The 24,931-nt window shown below is 37.0% G+C and overlaps 1 protein-coding gene and 1 pseudogene across 4 annotated transcripts in view; one reads left to right on the top strand and one right to left on the bottom strand.

Moving 5' to 3' along the window:
• ARNT (aryl hydrocarbon receptor nuclear translocator) overlaps positions 1-24,931 on the top strand; it is a 69,545-nt gene that overhangs the window by 13,283 nt on the left and 31,331 nt on the right. For 3 of the 4 annotated variants that reach the window (XM_055401359.2, XM_088835736.1, XM_055401358.2), the window contains exons 2-3: positions 16,661-16,772; positions 20,537-20,581. In XM_055401359.2, the coding sequence (XP_055257334.2) occupies positions 16,661-16,772; positions 20,537-20,581 (157 nt within the window). Of the gene's footprint in view, positions 1-12,316; positions 12,408-16,660; positions 16,773-20,536; positions 20,582-24,931 lie in introns of those variants that run through there. The other variant, XM_088835737.1, reaches the window with a different exon arrangement.
• LOC148778166 (NADH dehydrogenase [ubiquinone] 1 alpha subcomplex subunit 5 pseudogene) lies at positions 15,460-16,051 on the bottom strand (annotated as a pseudogene).

Genomic DNA, 24,931 nt, shown 5'->3' with positions numbered 1-24,931 from the left:
TGATAGCTTGAATGTCATAAATATGTGTGTGTGTGTGTGTGTGTATGTGTTAGTCACTCAGTTGTGTCTGACTCTTTGCAGCCCCAAGGATTGTAGCCTGCCAGGCTCTTCTGTTCATGGGATTCTCCAGGCAAGAGTACTGGAGTGGGTTGTTATTTCCTTCTCCAGTCATAAATATATGTTCTGTGAAATACTGTGTAACTGTTAGAACTAACTAACAATATTTATTGATGTGGCATACCTTCTAGAATACATTGTTAATTGGAAAATAAAATTTTTAGAATAAATATGATATGGATCCTTTCTCTTTGTTATGTAAAAATTGCTAAAACCCTGTAATATATAGTGTAAAGAAAAGATCTGGAGGGATTCATAACAAAATGTTAACAGCAATTTCCCGTGGCAGAAATTGGGGTATATGTACAAAAGACTTTACTTTGGACAGTTTGCTTCTGTATTGTTTGAATATTTTTGGAGACTTCTACATCTTATTTTCTGTATACCCATATTTTAATACATTACTTTTGTAATGTAAAAATCAGTAATGGCCAAATCAGAGCCTTTTAAGTGTTTGCTGTATTTTTACAGTGCTCCTGTTTAAGAAGTACTGCAGTGTGTTAGGCACTGCTCACGTTTATTATCTGATCTTCCCTGGAGGTAGGTACTGTTACAGCTGCATTTTACAGATAAACCCTGAGAGATTAAATAATTTGCCCAAGGTCATACATGTAGTAAGTGGTAACCCTAGGATTGGAATTTAGATTTCTATCACTTTAGAGTTTGAGCTATGTTCTTTCAGATTTTCAGTGCATGCCACACATACAGGTACACGCACATAAATTTTCTTTTTAAAAAATTGGGATCATGCCTATTCTGATTATAAAAGTATTATATGTCTAGTGTAAAAGATAAAATGGATATGTAGAAAATCAAATATGGAAGTTTCTAAATGCCATTCCAGAGACAACTACTGTTAATAGGTTATTGTGTAACATTCACTCGCTCCATTCTAGCCATGAGGTCATCCACACTATTTCTAGAATTTAACAGGCATACTCTCACCTCCAGGCATCTGCACTCTGCCTAGAATGCATTTTCCCGATATCTGCATGGTTTATTCCCTCACCTTCTTCTGACCTTTCCTTAAATGCTGCTTTTTCAGCGAGATCTTCCCTCACTATCTAAAATTGCTTGAACTTTATATACATCTGAGTTGACTCCCCCAGTTTATTTTTCTCTGTATTTATCACTATATAACATATTGTTAGATCAAACCAAGTGAAATGGCTATTTATCCATTTCTTATCTATAAAATGTCAGCCCAGTTTATATTTTGTTTCCCGATTTATCTTGCTCTTCTACTAGCATGCAGAATTCATAAGAGTTGGGATTTTTGTCTCTTCTATTTCTTGTTTTATCTCTAGGGCTTGGCAACAGTGCCTGACATATAGTAGGCATACAATAAATATTAAATGAATTCTTCCAGGCTTTTGTTATGCATGTAAGCTTATTGTATATAATTTTCTATAGCTTGTGTTTCCATTTTTCCAGTCATATATGGTGAGTAGCTTTCCCTTTCAGTGATATAGATCCACCTCAAACATTTTTTATATATTAAAATTTTTTTTATTATGAGAAAGTACATATAACATAAAATTTGCCTTTTTAACTTTAAAAAAATTTATATAGTTGTAGTATAGTTAAATTACAACCTTGTGTTAATTACTGCTGTACAGCAAAGTGACCCAGTTGTACATATATATATATAATTTGTTTAAAAATTTTTTATATATTTTGGCCATGCTGGGTGTTAGTTGCAGAACCTGGGATCTTTGATCTTTAGTTGCAGCATGTGAACTCTCAGTTGCAGCATGTGGGATCTAGTTCCCTGGCCAGGGATCAAACCCTGCTTAAAACAACAGAAATTTATTCTCGCGCATCTCTGGAGGCTCTCAGTCTGAAATGAAGGTATTGGTAGATTTAGTTTTCTCTTTTCTAGCTTCTAGACACATCATCCAGTCTCTGTCTCTGTATCTAAATGTCCCTCTCCTTGCTTTTGTAAAGATATCCGTCATTGGATTTAGAAACATCCTAATCCAATATGACCTCAATTTTCACTAATTATATCTTCAGAGACCCTATTTCCAAATAGGATCACATTCTGAGTCTCTGTGGACATGCATTTTTTACATTCTTCCGCCCACTACAATTTATTGAGCAAGATTTATTCCAGGAATTCAAGCATCGGTCAACCTGAGAAAACCTATGTCCGTGTCATTATCAAACTAAAGGGAAAGAAAAATGATTGTATTAATAAATACTTTACAAAAACATTTGTTTCTGATTTAAAAAAAAATCCATTCCACTGCAATAAGCAGCCCATCCACTGCAACTAGAGTAGCTTCCACTGTCCGCAACTAGAGAAAAGCCCACACAGCAACGAAGACCCAGCACAGCCAAAGTAAATGAAGAAAGAAAAAAACTATTTTGAAAAGAAGATCCATTATTGGACCTTCGAATAATGTTAAGATGTTAATGTTATAATGTTAAGATGTCAGTTCTAAGTTAATGTTTAGTCAGTGCAATTCCAATAAAACAACCCAACTTAAAAAAAAATGAAAATGAATTAAAAAAAAAGATTCTTTTTTTTTTTTAACATAGACTTCTACGACTGGTGAAATCTGTTGAAGCCCTTCAACCTCATTGGATCATTGTGGAAATAAACGAGAGGCACTCAAGTTGCTCAGCACAGTGCCTGACACAAAGTGAGGGCTTAGGAAAAAACCACTAATTATCCATGCACTCACTGTAAAACCAGGAATAATACTTTGAATCTTCAAAAGTTCTTGTCACACTTTTGTGTTGCACCCATTCCAGAATATTAGTAAAAACCTCCCCTGGTCTGGGCCAAGTTGGAGCCCCTAGTGAGGAGTGCAAGGACACAGGCACATGGGAGGAAACTTTGGTGAGCTGGTGGTGCAGGGCCCTAGGCCCCAGGCTCACCCTGAGGTGTGGCTTGCTCTCCCTATTGAACCCTTAGAATGTTAGTGCGTAAGGTAACACCATATAGTATTATGAAAAAAATGAATTTTATTAAAGATATAGTTACCAAAATAGAAATTACAAGTTTGTAATGCAGTAATTAATGTTTCTTTATTAACACAATGAGATGTAGTGACAAGTCTAGTAATTATTATAGTCTCAAAATAGTATTGAATGTAATAATTCTGGATATTTGTATTAACATGTGATGTGAAAATATCTGATTTCTGTTGATGACAAAGTCACACATAACTGCTGAAACTACTGTGTTTTACCTTACTTTCATGATTGAAGGAAATGCTAAATTTCAGTTAATGATTAATGAGAATAAAACTTTTCTTTGTCCAAGTTTATGAGTAGGTTTTATCCACTGACCCACAGATCAAGAGCCCTTGCAATAATTCAGTAAATGAAGAAAAATAAATAGTGTATAAGTGTATAAAACTACATATTGAATAAGGAAAGATAAAATAATCATTCCTTGCAGGTGTGATTATGTATTAAGAAAATCTAGTAAACTAAATGCTTTTATCATTGGAGAAGGAAATGACAACCCACTCCAGTGTTCTTGCCTGGAGAATCCCAAGGACGGCGGAGCCTGGTGGGCAGCCGTCTGTGGGGTCACACAGAGTTGGACACGACTGAAGTGACTTAGCAGCAACAGCAGCAGCAAATGCTTTTATAGAATTTAGTAAAGTTATTTGAGTACATAAACACACTTAAGTCAGTAACTTTCTTTTATTCTAGCAATAACCAATTAGAGGTTGTAATGGAAAAGATTTTATTCCAAGATATAATAGTATTAAGAGCTATAAAATACCTAAAAATAAGACTTATGTGAGGAAAACTGTAAAATTTTATCAAAGGGCATTAGGAAATGTCTGAATAAATGTAAGATGTACCATATTCCTGGATGATGAAATGCAGTACCATACTACTGCAAAGTTCTTATATAAATTTGATGTAATTTAGTTAACCTTAAGAGTTGTTTGTTATTAGAACTTTACTGAAATTTTAAATTTCAAAAGGAAGATGAAGTATATGACATTAAAATGTTTTAAAAACTTTTAAACTTTTTTGGAGATGATTTTAGATTCATATTTAGTTATGAGAAATAATACGGAGATTCCCTACCCTTAACCCAGTTTCCCCCAGTGCAGTGTTTTCTTGGAAAACTATAGTATAATATCATGAACAGGATATTTACATTGGTACAGTCAAGATACAGAATATTTCTGTCATCATAAGGGTCCCTTGTGGTACCCTTTTAAAGCAACATCCGCTTTCCTCATACTTCTACCCTCTCCTTAATCCCCAGCAGCTACTAACCTGTTTTCTGTTTCTGTAATTTCACTATTTCAAGAATGTTCTATAAATGAAATTGTACAGTATGTATAATTTTTCCGGTCTTTGAGTATTACAAATAAAAGTGTACAAACATTTGGGTACAGATTTTTCTATAAATGTAAGTCTTCGCCTTTCTGGGATAAATACCTGCAAGTGCAGTGCTGGAATTTGTGTTGATTGCATGTTTAGTTTTTAAAGAAAATACCAAACTGTTTCCCAGAGTGGCTGTACTATATTATATTCTTACCAGCACTAGTGATCTTTTTTTGTATCTTTCCTATTTTTTTATTAGTATTATTTTTAGCCATTTTAATAGGTATGTGTATATCTCACTGTGGTTTTAGTTTGCATTTCCCTCATGTCTAATGACGTTGAACATCTTTCCGTGCACTTCTTTACCATTTGTGCATCACTGATGCAACGGACATGAACTTGGGCAAACTTCGAGAGATGGTGAAGGGACAGGGAGGCCTGGTGTGCTGCAGTCCATGGGGTTGCAAATTTGGACACGACTGGGCGATTGAACAACAGTCTTTGGTAAAATGTGTGTTTAAGACTTTTGCTTTATTACTGTTGAGTTTTGAGAGTTCTTTTTATATTCTAGTTACAAGTCCTTTGTTGCAATATTTTCTCCCACTGTGTAACTTGTCTTTTGATCCTCTGACAGTCTTTCACAGAACAAAAGTTCTTAATTTCAGTGATGTCCAGTTAATCAGTTTTTCATTTCCTGGATCATGTTTTTGGTACCTAGTCTAAAAACTCTTTGCCTAGTCCCTAGATCCTGAAGATTTTCTCTGAAAGTTACATAGTTTTATATTATACATGTAAGTTCATGATTCATTTTGATTAAATTTTGTAATAAGGGGTCAAGGTTTTTTTTTTTTTCCCTACGGATGTCTAGTTGGTCTAGCACTATTTGTTAAAGAGACTATCTTTCCTCTGTTGAATTGCTTTTGCACTTTTGTCAAAATCATTTGGGCATATTTGTGTGAGTGTTTCTGGGTTCCATTGATCTAAGTGTCTGTGACTCTGCTAGGGTTTCACAGTCTTAATTACTGTAGCTATATTAGAAGTCTTGAACTCAAATAGACTCTTTTCTACAACTTTTTTTTAGCTATTACAGCTTTTTACCTTCTCATATATATTTTAGAATGGTCATGTGTATATCTTCAAAAATATCTTGGTAGTATTTTGATAGGAATTGCATTAAACTTGTGTATCAGTTTGAAGAGAATTTACATCTTTTGTTGAGTCTTCCAGTCCATGAATGTGATAAGTCTCTCCATTTGTTTAGATCTTTCATTTCTTTCATCAGCATTCTTTCAGCATACAAATCCTGTGCATTTGTTAAATTCACATTTAATTATTTTTTGAAAGGGTTATGAATAGTTTTGTGCTTTAAAATTTTTATGTCCATGTATTAATTGCTGGTATATAGAAACACAGTTGAGTTTTGTGTGCTTATCTTGTATACTGAAGCTTTGCTGAATTCACTTGTTTGTTCTGAGAGGTTTTTTTGTTTTGGTAGGTTCCTTAGAATTTTCTACAAAGACAATCATGTAATCTGCAAATGGGGGTAGTTTTATTTTTTTCCTTTTTCATCTATATGCCTTTTATTTCCTATTCTTGCATTTTTTGCACTGGCTAGAACTTCCCATACTGTGTTTAAATAAGTGATGAGAGTGAACATTTTTTTTCCTCGTTCCCAGATCTTAGGGAGGAAGCATCGTCTTTCACTGTTAAGTATATGGCAACCTGCTCCAATATTCTTGCCTGGAAAATTCCATGGACAGAGGAGCCTGGCGGGCTACAGTCCATGGGGTTGTAAAGAGTTGGACACGACTGAGCAAGTGAGCACATTCACACACCCACACATACATACACACAGTGGCAATTTTTCTTTTTTCCCTTTTTGTAGATACTTTTGTCAAGGTGAAGACATTTCACTTTAATTTTTCTGTTTTTGTCAGAATGGGTGTTGAATTTTAGGAAATACTTTTTTTTTTATATCCCATGTGTTTTTTTTTTTTTTTACTTTTTAAATTCTACCTCTCCCTGTTGCACTTTTCCTTCACCCTGCAGCAAATACTTTTTATACATAGGCTGATATGATCATTATTTTTCTTCTTAGCCTAGTAATGTGTTGATTGATTTTAAGTGTTTAACCAGTTTGCTTTTCTTGAGTAAATCACATATGGTTACACTGTAAAATTCTTTTGCATATTGCCAAATTCTGTTTGCTGAATTCTATTTGCTAATATTTTGTTATTTGTTAATATCTGTTTTCCTAAGGAATATTGATCTTGGGTTTTTGTTTTGTTTTTCTACTGTCTTGGGTTTTTGTATCAGGTTTATACTAGCTTCATAAGATCAATTGGTAAGTGTTCCCTTTCTCAGCTTGTTTCTGGAGAAGATTGTGTAAAATTGCTGTTTATTTAAATGTTCAGTAAAATTCTCCAGTGAAATCATCTAGACCTAGAATTTTTTAAGAGTTCTTGAAATATGAATTCAGTTTCCTAGTAATTATGGGACCATTCATGTCACCTGTTTTGTGTTTGATTAGTTGTTTTAGTTTGTGTTTTTGTTTCTTTTAAAATTTAATTTTTTTGTTTGTTTGGCTTTGTTGCACCTTTGTTGGTGCATATGGGCTTTCTCTAGTTTCACTAGGACACAGGGGCTCCAGAGCACAGGCTCTGTAGTTGTGGCACATGGGCTTAGTTGCCCCATGATGTGGAATCTTCCCAATCGAACACATATCCCCTGCTTTAGCAGGTGGATTCTTTACCACTGGACCACCAGGGAAGTTCAGTTTGTGTTTTTTAAGGAATTGGTCCTTTTGATCTAAGTTGTCAGATTTATGAAAGTTAGTATTCTCAGTTATCTCTTTGATTTCTTCGGGATCTGTCGTGAGAATTCCTGTTTTTTCCCCTGCTTTTGGTAGTTTGTGTGTTTTTGATCTGGTTTGTCAATGTTATTGATCGATTTAAAGAACTTTTTGTTTTATTTTTAAATTGTTCTTCTGTTTTACAATTTATTATTTTATGTCTTTCATTATTGCTTGTTTTGGGTTTATTTTGTCCTTTCTTTTTCCCCAAAGACAGTAATTTAATTCAGCTTCAGAAAAAGCTGTCACATGAATTTGGATTAGAAAACATGACAATAAGAGGTTTGGTTTTTCCGGAAACACAAGGATGAGAAATAACCCTTAATAGGTTCAGTGATAATTTTCTGAATCTTCCTCTTGCATCAAAAGCTATACATCTCCCCAAAGCACGTGCTCCAAGAGTTAGTTTATTTTCTTTTTATCTCTGTCTAGCTGGGACAGGCTACTTCCCTTCCGCCTCCACCCCTCTTTCAGTCAGAATGTGTGAATGCTAAAGACCTTGAGCTCTGACCAGTAAAAGAACTGTCCTTTAAGCTAGCAACCCACAGGCCAAAGCCCCATTCCCAGTCCCCATGGCAGAGGCCACAAAGCTGACATTGTTTCTACTGTCTCAGTGAAAGTCACTGAGTTGTGTCCAACTCTTTGCCACCCCACGAACTATATAGTCCATGGACTTCTCCAAGCCAGAACACTGGAGTGGGTAGCCTTTCCCTTCTCCAGGGGATCATCCCAACCCAGGGATCGAACCCAGGTCTCCCGCGTTGCAGGTGGATTCTTTACCAGCTGAGTCACAAGGGAAGCCCTCCACTGTCTCAGGAAGAAGCCAAAAGCTGACCCTCATCATAAATCAAGACCTAACATGAAGAGAGAATGAAGGCTCCGAGGTCCAGAGTAGGCTGCAAGCTGGGGGCAAGAAAAGGGAACTTTTGCAGTCATTCCATCTTTAGAAATAAGGGGAAAACTGAACCCTTTCCATTATTGTGGTTCTATAAGGTACTCTACTGCTGAGCTCCAAGAGGATATGCAAGCACAAACCTTTTCCTAGGTCTCACATCAAGTATTGGATCCCATTCCAGGTGTGATACAGGAGAGGGAAGACGAGTGGAAATTTGGCTGTGTGATCAGTGCTGGTCCCAAACACAGGGACTTCACAAGTTCCAAATGAAAATCCAAGCTCACAGGGACCAAGAGGGCCGACAGCGCAAAGAGATCCCTATACTCGAGGCAATACCAGTGCCACAGTGGCCAATGGACGTCACCATGGAAAGAGACCAGTTGTAGATACTGATATGGGGAGACAAAGGACAATTTGAAATAGTGTTCTTTTCCAGAACCTCTCCATTTCTTCTTTGGCTGTGGTTCCCAAAGGAACATTTCTGATACTGGACTGAGGACTAAGGTGGGTGTGGAGGCAATGATGGCCAGCATGTCTCAACAAGAGCTCAACCATCTTGGGGGTCTGGCCTGGATGGAAGTGACCTTTTTTTCCTTTTTAGTTTAGGTGAATTATTTCACTTTTCCTCTTTTCTTATATAGCATTTTAGTGCTGTAAGATTTCCTCTGACTATATAGTTTTTGGTGTGTTCCACAAATTTTACCATCTCGTAATTTCATTTTTTAGTTCACTGTATTTTTTATCCACTTTGAGACCTCATCTTAAGTTATTGAGAAATGTGTTATTTAGTGTCGAGGCGAATGGAGATTTTCCTATTACCTTTCTGTTTACTAATTTCTGGTTTGATTCCATTGTGGGTGGAGAATCCAATCTATGATTTCAGTTCTTTTAAATTTGTTGAGGTTTGCTTAATGGCACAGCATATGGTCTATCTTGGTATCTGTTCTGGGGACACTTGAAAAGAATGTATATCTGCTGCTATTGGGTGTGGTATTTTTATAAATGTTACCTTGCTGTTCAGTCACTAAGTTGTGTCTGATTCTTTGTGACCCCATGTACTGCAGCGCGCCAGGCCTCCCTGTCCTTCACCATCTCCTGGAGTTTGCTCAAACTCATGTCCTTTGAGTCAATGATACTATCCAACCATCTCATCCTCTGTTGTCCCCTTCTCCTCCTGCCCTCAGTTTTTCCCAGCATCAGGGTCTTTTCCAGTGAGTCGGCTTTTCGCATCAGGTGGCCAAAGTATTGGAGCTTCAGCTCCAGCATCAGTCCTTCCAGTGAATATTCAGGGTTGATTTCCTTTAGGATTGATTGGTTTGATCTCCTTACAGTCCGAGGGACCCCCAAGAATCTTCTCCATTGCTGCAATTTGAAAGCATCAATTCTTTGGTGCTCAGCCTTCATTATGGTCCCTGTCTCACATCTGTGTTTGACTACTGGGAAAAAACATAGCTTTGGCTGTATGGACCTTTGTAGGCAAAGTGTTGTCTCTGCTTTTTAATGTGCTATCAATCCTTTCCTTCCAAGGAACAAGCATCTTTTAATTGTATGGCTGCACTCACTGTCTGCAACAATTTTGGAGCCCAAGAAAATAAAATGTCAGTGTTTCCACTTTTTCTCCTTCTATTTGCCATGAAGCGATGGGACTGGATTCTGAATGTTGAGTTTTAACCCACTTATTCCCTCTCCTCTTTCACCCTCATCAAGAGGTTCTTTAGTTCCTCTTTGCTTTCTGCTGTTAGAGTGATATCATCTGCATATCTGAGGTTGTTGATATTTCTCCCTGCAATCTTTATTCCGGCTTTTGATTCATCTAGCCTGGCATTTCACATCATGTACTCTGCATATAAGTTAAATAAGCAGGATGACAATATACAGCCTTGAGGTACTCCTGTCCCAATTTTGAACCAGTCCGTTGTTCCATGTCTTATTCTTACTGTTGCTTCTTGACCTGCATACGGGTTTCTCAGGAGACAGGTAAGGTGGTCTGGTATTCCCATCTCTTTAAGAATTTTCCACAGATTGTTGTGATCCACACAGTCAAAGGCTTTGACATAGTCAATGAAACAGAAGTAGAAGTTTCTCTGTAATTCCCTTGCTTTCTCTAAGATCCAGCGGATGTTGGCAATTTGATCTCTGGTTCCTCTGCCTTTTCTAAACCTATCTTGTACATCTGGAAATGCTTGGTTTTTGTCCTGCTGAAGCCTAGCTTGAAGGATTTCAAGGCTTCACCTTCCAGTGTCATATCTTTTTGCCTTTTCGTGCTGTTCATGGGGTTCTTAAGGCAATAATACTGGAGTGGTTTGCAATTCCCTCCTTCCGTGGACCACATTTTGTCAGAACTCTCCACTGTGACCCGTTCATCTTGGGTGGCCCTGATGGCATGACTTGTATAGCTCATTGAAGCTTATGGAGCTTCCTACACAAGCTCCTTCATCACGACAAGCTGTGATCCATGAAGGGGAAATGTTAATTAGACCCTGTTGATTGAGGTGTCACTGAGGTTTTCTGTACCTTTGCTGATTTTCTTTCTAATTGTTCTGTGCATTGTTGAGAGAGGGATATTGAAGTCTCTCAGATATAACTGTTTTCTCCTTTCTGTTCTGTCAGTTTTTGCTTAACATATTTTGCAACTTTGTCGTGCATGTACACCAGATGTTTCCTTGCTGGACTGAATCTTTATTATATAATGTTCTGCTTTGTCTCTGGTAATTTTATTTGCTTTGGAGTTTACCTTTTTGTGTGGTTCAGTCACCAAGTTGTGTCTGACTCTTTGCGAACCCATAGACTGCAGTATGCCAGGCCTCTCTGTCCCTCACCATCTTCCAGAGTTTACGTTATCTGATTATTATCAATATAGCCACTTTTGCTTTTCTTTGATTACTATTTTACAAGATGTATTTCCATTATTTTACTTTCGCCCCACCTCCACTGTTATATTTGAAATGAGTTTCTTGTAGACAGCATATAGTTGTCATGTTTTTTAAGTTGCTCTGCCAATCTCTGTCTGTTAATTGGTATATTTAGACCATTTGCATTTAATAAAATTATTGATGTGTTAGTGCTCAAGTCTGCCATTTTATTTTTTGTTTTCTGTTTGTTTTGATTTTTGTTTCTCTGTTTTCTTTTTCCTGCCTTCCTATAGGTTATTTGAACATTTTTAAAACTTCTAAAGAATTGGACATGACTGAACAACTGAACAATAACAACAAATAATGTTTATTAGTGTATCTTCTTGAATAGCTTTTCTAATAATTGCTATAGTGGGCCTTATGTTATATATACATATACGTAATTCAGCACAGTCTGTTGATGTCATTTTACCAGTTTGAGTAAAGTGTTGAAATCTTAACCTCCCTTTACATTCTTTTATCCTCCCCATTTATAATTTGCCTTAAATTTCTGTATTTACATTTAGAAGCATCCGTGTTGTCATTTTTGCTTCCACCATTATATATAATTTAGAAACTTCAAAAGGAGAAGCACAGCCTGTTTATTTTTATTAATACAGTGTTTTTTTCCTTCATTCTTGGTGTTCTAAAATTTCTTCTCTTTAGCATCCTTTCTTTTCAGAGAACTTTGTCTAGCTATTCTTTAGCATAGGGCTGCTAATGACAGATCCTCCTGAGTTCTCCATAATCAGAGAATATGTTTATTTTCTGCTCATTTCTGAATGATGTTTTTGCTGGGTAAAGGATTCTGGATTGGTAGTTTCTTTCTTTCAGAACTTAAAAAATACTATGCCACTTTCTTTTGGCCTCCATGGTTTCTGGATGAAAAATCTGCTATCTGAATTATTTTTCCTCTCTTAAGTATCATTTTTCTCTAGCTTCTTTCAAAACTTTGTCTTTAATTTTTTTACATTTAATTGTGATGTGTGTTGAAATGAGTTTCTTTAGGTTTATCCTTTAAGGGTTGCTCAACTTTTGAATCCATAGGTTACAACTGTCACCATATTTGGGAAGTTAGATGTTATTTTTCAGATTTGCCTTCTTTCTCCACCCCAGGTCTCAAATGATACAAATACTAACTCTTTTGTTAGTTATACAAGTCCCTGAGCATCTCTTGATTTTTTTTTTTCCTATTCATTTTCTTTCCCTGTCTGTTTTCTCTTCAGTCAGTCAGTTCAGTTGTTCAGTGGTATTGGACTGTTTGTGACCCCCATGAACTGTAGCACTCCAAGCTTCCCTGTCCATCACCAGCTCCCAGAGCCTGCTCAAACTCATGTCCATCGAGTCGGTAGTGCCATCCAGCCATCTCATCCTCTGTCGTCCTCTTCTCCTTCTCCCTTCAATCTTTCCCAGCATCAGGGTCTTTTCCAGTGAGTCAGTTCTTCGCATCAGGTGGCCAAAATATTGGAGTTTCAGCTTCAGCATCAGTCCTTCCAATGAATATTCAGGACTGATTTCCTTTAGGATTGACTGGTTTGATCTCCTTGCTGTCCAAGGGACTCTCAAGAGTCTTCTCCAACACCACAGTTCAAAAGAATCATTTCTTCGGCACTCAGCTTTCTTTATGGTCCAACTCTCACATCCATACATGATTACTGTTAAAACCATAGCTTTGACTAAATGAACCTTTGTCAGCAAAGTAATGTCTCTCTACCTTTCAATATGCTGTCTAGGTTTGTCATAGCTTTTCTTCCAAGGAGCAAGCATCTTTTGATTTCATGGCTGCAGTCACCATCTGCAGTGATTTTGGAGCCCAAGAAAATAAAGCCTGTCACTATTTCCATCGTTTCCCCATCCATTTGCCATGAAGTGATGGGACTGATCACAGATGTTTTCTGTTTGGATTATGTAATTTGTGGTGTTCTTTCATTTCATGGATTCTTTCCTTTGTTCCCGCCTTTCTGCTGTTGAGCCTATTCACTTAACTTTTAATTTCAATTCATATTTTCAGTTCTAAGATTTCTATTCAATTCTTCTTTATATTTCCTACATGTTTGCTGAGACTATTTCTGCTGAGGCTATTTTTTCATTTGTTTCAACTGTGATAGTAATTGCTTGTTGAAGCATTTTTACCATCCCTGGGTCAGGAAGGTTCTCTGGAGAAGGGAATGGCAACCCACTCCAGTATTCTTGCCTGGAGAATCCCATGGACAGAGGAACCTATAGTCCATGGGGTCACAAAGACTCAGACATGACTGAGTGTTTATTATTATTTTTACCATACTCACTTTTAAAATCTTTATCAGATAATTCTAACATCTGTGTCATTTCATTGTTAGCATCTATTGATTGTTATTTTTCTCAAATTTAAAATCTTCCTGATTCTTAGTATGATGAGTGATTTTTTAAAGAACTTTGAAGCCTGGACATTTTTGTATTCTGTGACATTCGCCTTTATTTAAACCTGTTTTATCTAGCTTCCATGATGCCACTTTAGAAGAGTGGCATCAATAAGGGTGCTACCGTGTTACTACTTGGTGGAGATAGAATTCCAGGTTCCCCACTAAGTCTATTTTGACACTTGAGGTAGGACTTCTTACCGCTGGATGTGGATGGGAGTTACATTTCCCTACGTGGTCTCCACTGACAGTTGGGAGGGACAGGTCCTCATTTCTGATCACTGGAAATGAAAATTCCAAGACCCTACTTGGCCTTCTCTGACACCATACCAGGAGGGGTTTTGAGGTACTTTGTTACAGACTTGCAAAGACAGATATTTCGGTTCCCACTCAGCCTTTGCTGACAGAGTAAAGGCTGGATCAGTTTTCCGCTGGTGTTGGCTGAGGTAGAGTAGTAATTGTTTAAGAATTCTCTGTCTTGGTAACCTGTTCTCTTTCCTGGTCGTTTGTCTAGAGAGACTAAACCTTTAAGAAAAGGAAACCCAGGAGAACTCATCCCCATAAATTCTTCAGATCCTGAAGTCTTTAGCTCGTCTGCCTTCTTCTCTCTGCCTTTCAGAATGTCCTCGTGTTTGCTTTATGTATGATGTCTAGAACTTTTAGTTGTGCTTAGTGGGAGGAATAGGGAAAAGTACATCTATTCCATTGTCCCGGAAGCAGAAGCAGTATATGCCATTTAATAAGAACATTTTGTAAAATAAATTAATGGAGAATGGAGGACTTTCCTATTTGATAATTAAAATGTGCTATAAAAACCACTTTTTATCAAAAGTGTTCAGTATTGACACGGGAGCTGGAAAATATATTAATACACAGTAAAAGTATAGAAAGAGATCAAGTGCTTGTGCTGCTGCTGCTGCTGCTGCTAAGTCACTTCAGTTGTGTCCAACTCTGTGTGACCCCACAGACAGAAGCCCATCAGGCTGCCCCTTCCCTGGGATTCTCCAGGCAAGAACACTGGAGTGGGTTGCCATTTCCTTCTCCAATGTGTGAAAGTGAAAAGTGAAAGTGAAGTCGCTCAGTCGTGTCCAACCCTTAGCGACCCCACGGACTGCAGCCCACCAGGCTCCTCCATCCATGGGATTTTCTAGGCAAGAGTACTGGAGTGGCTTGTAGAAACCCAAAAATATAGCAGAGTCATTTCAGATAAGTGAGGAAAGGATGGATTAACCAGCAAATGATATTAGAATAATTAGTTAACCATTTACAAGAAGATAATCAGTGTCCTGCCTTATGCCCGATAGGCAGAAGTAATAAATTTCAGATGTATTAAAAATCTAAATGAGAAACATAAAAGTATTATAAGGATGTAAATTCAAAGGTGGGGAGCTTTTCTAAGCAAGACAGAAATCCAGGAATTATTTAGGAAAACATTGATAAGTTTAGCAATATAAAATTGTAAAACGTTATATATTTAAAGGCTGAGGTAGGTGATGGAAAATATTCGTAATACATAATAGGCATGCATTATCCTCTGTAAATTGATATCCTTTAATATCTTATATACCAATAGATAATATCTTTTATATACTGATAGATCCTGTAAATTCTTTAGAAAAAGATATATTATTAAGTATAAAAATATCAAAGATACGTCAACTCATTGATTTCAGAGGACTAATGTAAAAACACGTAATAAGAATTAAATATTGTACCATTTTTGCCTGTCAGTTTTGGTGAAATTACAAAGTATAATATCAAGTCCTGGTGAGGGAGATAGGTACTCTCAAATCTTGTTAGTGGAAGCAGAAATTGTAGCAACCTTTTTGGAATGTAATTTAAAAGTATCCATCATAATTTTAAGTGCTTATTATATACCTGGATACAGTGAATTTCATCTCTAGGAATCTGTCCTAAAAAGCAGAAGAGAATTTAAAGTTGTATGCGTAAATGTTTTATATTATTAGTAAGTATAAATACATTTGCTTATTTGTAATAGTAGATAATTAGTAATAGTAAATAGAAACAACATAAATGTCAGTCAGCTTGAGGAATGGTTGAATAAGGTATGATATATTCATACAGTGTGAGGTTATGAAAAGGGATGAGGCATCTGTCTTGAGTGTGTGTGTGTGTGTGTGTATGGATATCTTTGATATGTATTTAAATGCTAAAAGCAACTTGCAGATCAGGATTCTATTTTTATTAGGAAAAATGCCTCCTCCCCCATCAACACACATGTCATTTAATGATGGCCATATCCTTTGGTTGGCAGGAGACTCCTGCACTAAAGACTCCCATGTTTCCTTTCCATTGCATCATTTTTCTCTCCAGACTTAGTTCATTTTCAGTCTGGAGAAATACCTCTTCTGCTTGGCCACCCTGAAGTTGCTCTTAACTTTTTTCTTTTAATGTCTGGCTTCATTTTACCCATACCCAGCTTCTCATTTGTAATCTGTTCTGTATACTTTCTGTATGCTACATTTTCAGAGATTTGTCCAAAAACATCAAGAATCTTTGTATACAATATTTTTGGCTTGTCTTGTGGCCTCTCACATAAGGTTAGTCCCAAAAAGCCAGTGGTCATCTTCGACAAACCCATTGTAATCAAATGTGCCCATTTTTGATCAGAGAGATAGATGTATATAATCTAATCTGAGGAGAAAAATGAGAGATAAACTGAACTCAGCTGTTAAAAATGATTGCTTCTGGGGTATGAGATTGAATTGGTAGGAGAGAGGAAGGATTAAAAAGAGGAGCCATAACAAAGGATTTAAAGTTTCACTCTATGTAGGTATTTTTGACTATTGGACTTTAGATGATTTTTAATTTTCAGATTGTTCTGAATTTTCTAAATAAATCAGAGGAGCTAAGTTATATATATTTGTTGCATGAATGAAGTATGTAAACCAATTTGTGTCTTTTAGATTAATGTCACTATTACAAGCTTTTAGAAGTGGAGGCTGCAGAATATAGTGCCACCTCTTCCATACTGTATGAAGTTGGGGAAACTGAAGTAGGGAAATATTTTTCCAGAGTAAGAATTCAAGAAAAGCACTCTAGAATGAGCTTTTGAGTTTTCTAGCAAACTACTCAGATATCTTCCATAGCTTCAACCTTTCTTCTTGCTAGTTTGATAGTGATGATGTTGATAAACAAGGACAATCTTTCTAAAATATGTATTTCTGTTTTTCTCTGACAGAAATGACATCAGATGTACCACCTCTGGGTCCAGCCATTGCCTCTGGAAACCCTGGGCCTGGGATTCAAGGTGGAGGAGCCATCGTCCAGAGGGCTATTAAGCGGCGACCAGGGTAAGTTTGAGTGTAGTGTGTCATGAACGCTTCTTTAAACCACCTAATTTTGTTAGTTGCTAAACCCCTTTTCCTAACCCTCTTGCTTCCTTTGGCTGCTTATTACACTCCTTTCAGATAACTTTCTTTAGTCCCTGGATTTTTCTTTGTATGGAATTGATGTTTTTATCTAAGTTGCTTAGAGGCAGTTTTATTTTTTTAAAAACCAAAAATCTCTGCAAGGTAAAGGACTGTAGCCAAGCCCAAAGATTTCACTGTTGCTGAGAAAATATCATTGCTTTCATTAAGCTTTGTATCTCCATTCTCAGAATCTTTTTGGTAGGCTTTTTACTTTCCTGAATTTAGAGAATGCTGAAATCTAGAATATTTTTCCTTTAAATTATTGGTATGTTGCCTCATTGGGAATCCAGAGTCCGTTTGGTTCCAGAATTATTTATTAAATGCCTAATTAGTGTAAGTCATTGTGTGATTGCTCCTAGAATACAAAAGTAAATAAGGCACAGTCTTTGTCTCTAAGTTGCTTATGTTCTTAAAGGGATACTCATCACACACATACATGTAATTCAAGATAGAACACGCAAGGTTTGCTAAGAAAGAAACAAATACAGTGCTGTGTATTTCACAGTATGGAAATATCACCATTGGTTGGTAGAGGTTGGGAAAGGCTTCAGAGAAGAGATTGCTTTAGAAAGGCCTGGGAGAATGGGTAGCATTTTACCTACTTTAAATTTTCTATTTTTTTCTTTCTTTTGTTATAAAAAATTCTGTAGCTAATGTTACACCTAGTCCTTTAAGTTTCCTCCTTCCTATAGTAATGCAAGGGTGTTCTCTGCCTTAAAGTGGTAACAGAATAACATATTAAGGCTTGCTGTGTCTCCAAGAAGCAATTAATTTACTGAGGCATAGGGTGAATAAGCAGTTTACCCAAGGTTTTAAAGCTAGTTAAGGAAATGGCAACCCACTCCAGTGTTCTTGCCTGGAGAATCCCAGGGACGGAGGAGCCTGGTGAGCTTCCATCTATGGGGTCACACAGAGTCGGACACGACTGAAGTGACTTAGCAGCAGCAGCAGCAAGTGGAGGATCTATAATGTAAACCTTGAGAGATTAGCTTTAGAGTCTACTCTCTTAAACACAGTGTTAAAATTATATATAATCTTAACAATTAGAATCAGAATCAGTATTAATATCAAAATTAAGAGATTGGCTGAGAAAGTTTTATTGTAAGTGTACAACTGTCAGAAGTGGCAAATACGTATTAGTACAGAAAAATGTTCATAATATATTGAGAAAAGAGATTACAGTATATGTAATGTATCAACTCCTATCAGAAAAAAATATGTATATAACACATATGCATAGCCAAAAAACTGAAAGGATACTTTCCAGTTAGTCTGGATGATGGGATTATGGGTGATTTATTTTTTCTTTTGTTTTTAATTGTTTCTAAATTTTCTGAAGTGTTTGTGATATTGGTAATGAGGAAAATATATTAAAAGAAATAATATATATTTTAAAAGAAATATTAGAAAATGTAGAAAGTTAGAAGACTAGTAAAGCAATCATCTTACTACCCAAATTCATCTCCCATTATTTTTTTTGCATAATTACTTCATTCTTTATATGTAGTTATAATCATATAATTATATTGGTTTATGTAGCCTAGTCTTTTGATCTAATTGTATAAAATAACTCTTTTTTCCATACTGTTACATATAGTATAGAAACATAAAATAGTTACATAGAAGGATGTACTTAATTTCTGTTTTGGGACATTTAAACAGTTTTGAAGATATACTATTATATTGTAATGCTTAATGAGTATCTTTGTACATAAATTTTTTCTGAGTTGTTTCTTTCGGATAGAGTCTTAGAAATGAAGTTATTGGGTCAGTAGGTTTGAGCCCGGTAGGAGGCCGTCTATGGGGTCGCACAGAGTCGGACACGACTGAAGCGATTTAGCAGCAGCAGCAGCAGGTTGATTTTGACATGTGATCTGGGGCTACAGGGAGGAAGAAAAATGGACACTTTTAGGATTGATGCTATGTACTTCATATATAATCCATTTAGAGGCCTATAATGTCAGGTTATCGCTCTAATGGAGATGCCAAGATCACTGGGTTAAGGTGGTAACATAGTTACATTTTAGTTTAGTATAGAGATTAATAGGAGATTGCCTATCTCATTACCTATAATCTTGCCTAATCCCTTGAAATGAAAGTCACCTCTTTTTTCACTAAGCATCTGTAGCTTATTGATTATGCTCCTCATATGATGCTTTCTCATTTTCACTTGTATATTTATATTTGTCTAGGAGAAGAAGCCTTTGAGAGCAGATCTGTTTTCAACTCATCTAGTACAGTATCTGGAGTGTAGCATGTATTACATGTTCATTGGATGAATAAAGGGAAGAAACATTATTTAACAACCTTCGGGGGGTTCTCTGGTGGTTCATTGGTTAAAACTCTGCACTTTCACAGCTGCTGCTGGTGATGCTAAGTCGCTTCAGTCGTGTCCGACTCTGTGCGACCCCATAGACGGCAGCCCACCAGGCTCCCCTGTCCCTGGGATTCTCCAGGCAAGAACACTGGAGTGGGTTGCCATTTCCTTCTCCAGTGCATGAAAGTGAAAAGTGAAAGTGAAGTTGCTCAGTTGTGTCTGACTCTTAGCGACCCCATGGACGGCAGCCCACCAGGCTCCTCCATCCATGGGATTTTCCAGGCAAGTGTACTAGAGTGGGTTGCCATTGCCTTCTCCATTTCACAGCTGAGGGCTCATATTTGGTTCTACCTGGGAACTAAGATTCCACAAGCCGTGCAGTGTGGCCTAACAAAAACCCAACCTTTGGAGGTCTTAAATCACTTCCTTATGGAACATCACTGTTCTGAGAGATATTTCAGAGAGCTGGTAACATAGCCTAGAATAAACTATAGAAATGAAAAATAAAGACCTGAATTACTCATACTAATGTTTTCCTTGTCCTTTTTGAGTAGATTCCTGCTCCTTTTGTGAGGTTATACTCTGATGTAAAACTTTGACAAAGGTGGATTGCTACCCTAGGAAAATAAAGGTAGCAGTAGGCACTCTTTTTAAAGAAAAAAATTATTTATTTACTTGCTAAGTTGCTTCAGTCATGTCTGACTCTTTGTGACCCCGTGAATAACCCCACCAGGTGCCTCTGTCCATGGGATTCTCTAGGCAAGAGTTTTGGAATAGGTTGCCATGCCCTCCAGGGGATCTTCCCAACCTAAGGACTGAACCCATGTCTCTTTATTTACTTATTTATCATTTATTTTTGGCTGTGCTGGGTTTTTGTTGTTGTGCCTGGGCTTTCTCTAGCTGTGGAGAGCAGGGGCTACTCTCTAGTTGTGATTTCTGGGCTTCTCATTGTGGTAGCTTCTCTTGTTGCAGAACTCGGGCTTTATGTGCACGGGCTAAGTAGTTGTGGCACATGAGCTTAGTTGCCCTGTGGCATGTGGGATTTTCCCAGAGCAAGGATCGAACCTGTGTCCCCTGCCTTGGCAGGAAGATTCTTAACCACTGGACCACTAGAGAAGTCTGGTACTCATTTTTGATTGACCAATTTCTTTGCCCAGTTTGGTTCAGCAAGGAAGAGGTAGTAAGTATATCTTTGCTTATGTCCACTTCCTCTTTTCTTTCTTCCTTTTGAGTGGGTGTTCAGATAGATTGTGGGTTTAGAATTTTAATTTTTTTAATATTCTGCATTATCAGTAGGCTTATAATATTTTTTGTTGACTTTCTTCAGATTGGATTTTGATGATGACGGAGAAGGGAACAGTAAATTTTTGAGGTAAGATTGTAAAATTTATCTAGATTTCTGATATTAAAAATTAGTTAATTATCTTTATGACTCATATTTTTCTCTTTAGACCTAAGGAGAGTCCTTCATCCTAAAACTAAAATTTCCTGTTATACCCCATACAATTTCCAAGCATTCTGGTAATAACTCCAGAGGAAAGCGCTCAATGAGAAGAGGGTATAGAATTTACAAGACCCTCTGTATCAGTCACCTATAGTTGTGTGGCTTAAAAATAACAGTGATATATTATTTCTTACAATTCTGTCGATTGGTTATTTTGCTGATCTTGCCTAGGCTCATTCTTAAGACTGCATTCAGCTGCTTTGTCATCTGGGAACTGGACTCAGATGATATGCTGGGTATCTCTCTTTTTTTTTTTTTTTTGTGGTCATTTATCCTTAAAGAGGGCAGGCTTGAGTTTCTTTACATGGTAATGACTGTAATACAAAGGGCAAGTCTCAGTCCAAGTGCTTATTATCAAGCATCTGCTTTGTATTGATATTTGCTGTTGTCTCATTGGCCAAAGCAAGTCTTTTGTCCAAGTTCTGACTCAATATGGGAGTGGGCTGCACCAGGTAGTGAATACTGCAAGGAGTAATTAATTGCGAGGTCATTAATGTACTCAATGTTGTCCTGTGATACTCATTGATTTCTCCTACAGAGCAGGAATTGGAATTTGTATCCTTGTAGTACTGAACCTTCTAGAGAACTGAAAATGAACTTTTCAATATATTGATGAAGGAATACTTTCAGAGAAATGAAATTTCTATTCTTGCTTAAGACCAGTTACTTGGCTTTGTGGGGTTTTTTTTGGGGGGTGGGGTTGGTGCCGGGTTGGGTTTTAGTTGTAGCATGCTGGATCTTCGTTGCTACATGTTGGATCTTTAGTTCATCATATGGTACCTAGTTGCCTAACCAGGGAACTCAGGCCCCTTGCATTGGGAGCATGGAGTCTTAACCATTGGACCACCAGGGAAGTCCTTACTTCGCTTTGTTTTTAAGTCAGGAAAGCAGTAAAAGTCAAAGAATGGAAGATAACCTTGACTGCACCCTGCCTTTTTTTTCTTTTCAAAGTTGAAAATGCTACATAGGTAATGTCTACATTGCGGAGTAACACACGTTTGAAAAATTTATTTTACTATGTGAGTTTCTGGATTTTATTATTTGAACTAAGTTCTTAAAAGAAATATGAACATACTTTATCACACAATTGTTAAACAGTGCAAGGTTATATGTAATGAAAGTACATCTTCATTTCACTTCATACGTTCAGAATCCTTCTGAGACTAGTTTCCAGTTTATTAAGTATCCTTCCACGAATATTCAGTGCATATGTAAGTGTATTTAAATGCACGTATATGTGTGCATACATAGTCTTTGTCTCCTCATTTTTTGTTTTTATACAGAAGATGCCCATATTGTAAATTGCTTGCCATTGTTTAGTTTTATAGAGCTTAGTTGAGTCAGTGACATCTGTCTGTCTATTATTATTGTTTTTGCAGTATTTAAAGTTAAAGCTCATGTGTTTAGCTTCTGCCCAGCTGTGGAACACTGCCAGATATTCTCAAAAACAACAACTGTGACTTGACTACCATAAAGAAATAGTTATAAAATATTGGAGAAAGCCATTTTCCAAAAGAGGTCTTGAACGTTAATGAGTGTCAACAAATGTAAAAATAGGAAAAGATTTCAGTTTCTATGCAAGAATAGACTTTTTCCACACAGTTTCAGTGCACATTCCTCCAGTTGCTGCTGCTAAGTCACTTCAGTCGTGTCCGACTCTGTGTGACCCCATAGACGGAAGCCCACCAGGGCTCCAGTTAGGAATTCCAGTTAGGAATTCCTAATTATAATAAGAGATATAACAGTAGTAGTAGATGTGCATATGAATGGGATAGAGATAATCACTAGTCTTATTTATTCCTGTCATTTAGCTCTAGCCCTGAGTCATTGCTTCCATTCCACAAAATCTGGTAGTCACAAACTACACACAAATTTTAAAAGGTTTATTTGTCCTTTTTCCAACCTTAAAGTTTTCAAAATTGATCTTACCAAATAGGTCATTATGCATGCCCAGGAGAGACATCACCAAATTTTTTTTACTTGATAATCAGAACTTTTTTTTTTTTCCAGCCTCATGGCTTGCAGGATCTTAGTTCCTCAACCAGGGATTGAACCCATGCCCCAGGCAGTGGAAATATGGAGTCCTAAACAGGAATTCCTGGTACATTTTTTTAATTGGAATTTTCCACTTCGGTCTGGGAGTGAAAGTCTTATTTGCATTGTATCTGTAAATCAGCTTAATACTTGGTGAATATATGGTGGATTAAATCAGTCTCCTTGGTGGATGCAAGTTGTAATTTATTACCTCTTTTCATCACTTTGTTCAAGTGTCATTTTGTTATATTCTCCAGACAACACTGTGAAATAATTTTTAAGAATATGAAGGATTTGAAATTCTACATACAATATCAGAGTTGCTAGTACTAAAATAATGCTTCTCAAACTCAAAGAAATGCAGGTACAAATCCATCAGGGGGTTCTTGACAAGATGAAGATTATAATATGTTAGGTCTTGGATAGTGCCCAAGATTCTGCATTCTTACAGATTCCTAAGTGATGGCTGCTGCTTCTGGTCCACTGACCACACTTTGAGTAGCAAGGACCTGGAAGATACATTCTTGAGATTCAAAATTAATATGTAAATTATAGGTCTCTTTTTTCATTAGGAGTTTGTAGCATGTGATTTATAGTATATTTTGTGTCTTAGAAGCAAACAATTTGTCCTTGAGCTGAAATTCCACTACACCTCTATGTCTGTTCTCCAGCTATTTTCAAAGAAAATTTTTGGGGTCAAATTAGTTGAGGATTTATATAGCCTGTGAAAAATAAATTTTGGCTGTAATAGGAATAACTGGTTTAACTGAAAATTTTGTCTTACTTGTCTCACAAAGGCTCTTTCTGCCCAAAGCTAATGGATTTTTGTTATGTCCTGTGGCAGTGAGAAGAGGAAAATTTAGATCATCCGGAGAAGAGAGTGGTGTTTTCATAGTTAGGTTAACCTCCTTCAACACATCCTCCTTTGCGGTTTCTGTAGTAGCAAACAGGATTCATCAGCTTATTAAGTAGAAGTTCTTGAGATGAATGGATTGTGTTTTCTTAATCAAAGAGATACTGTTCATTATTTAAATAATAATTTAAGACTTTTAGAAACTTTTGCACATCAAAGGAAACACAGTGGAAAGGTAACCTATGGAATGGAAGAAGATATTTGCCAATCGTATATCTGATGTGATACTTGCAGAACTCCTGTAATAAAAAACAATCTGCTTAAAAAATGAGCAAAGGATTTGAATAGGCATTTCTCCAAAGAACATACACAAATGGCTAAAAATCATATGGAGAGACACTCAACATTACTAATCATTCAGTTCAGTTCAGTTCAGTTGCTCAGTCATGTCCAACTCTTTGTGACCCCATGAATCACAGCACGCCAGGCCTCCCTGTCCATCACCAACTCCCAGAGTTCACCCAAACTCATGTTCATCGAGTTGGTGATGCCATCCAGCTGTCTCATCCTCTGTCCCCTTCTCCTCCTGACCCCAATCCCTCCCAGCATCAGGGTCTTTTCCAATGAGTCAGCTCTTCGCATGAGGTGGCCAAAGTATTGGAGTTTCAGCTTTAGCATCAGTCCTTCCAATGAACACCCGGGACTGATCTCCTTGCAGCCCACGGGACTCTCAAGAGTCTTCTCCAACACCACAGTTCAAAAGCATCAATTCTTCGGCGCTCAGCTTTCTTCACAGTCCAACTCTCACATCCATAAATGACCACTGGAAAAACCATAGCCTTGACTAGGTGGACCTTTGTTGGCAAAGTAATGTCTCTGCTTTTTAATATGCTGTCTAGGTTGGTCGTAACTTTCCTTCCAAGGAGTAAGTGTGTTTTAATTTCATGGCTGCAATCACCATCTGCAGTGATTTTGGAACTCCAAAAAGTAAAAATGCAAATCAAAACTACAATGAGTAGGCCATTAGAATGCTACCATCAAAAAATCCAGAAAATAGCTAGCACTGGTAAGGATATGGAGGAATTAGAACTCTTGTGCACTGTTGGTAGGAATGTAAAATGGTATGCCCACTTTGGAAAACAGTACGGAGGTTCCTTGAAACATTAAAAACAGAAATATTATATGATCTCGCAGTGCCACTTCTGGTTATATATCCAAAAGAATTGAAAGCGAGATCTTAGAGATATTTGTACACTCATGTTCACTGCTCCATTTTTCACAGTAACAGAGGTGGAAGCACCCCAGATATCCACTCACAAACGTAATATTAC

Source organism: Moschus berezovskii, chromosome 4, assembly GCF_049115385.1.
Source record: "Moschus berezovskii isolate FMDL1 chromosome 4, NW_MosBer_1.0, whole genome shotgun sequence".
NCBI classification, from domain to species: Eukaryota; Metazoa; Chordata; class Mammalia; order Artiodactyla; family Moschidae; genus Moschus; species Moschus berezovskii.
Note: the sequence above shows the minus strand (reverse complement) of the source record. Positions and strands in the feature narration are given on the sequence as shown.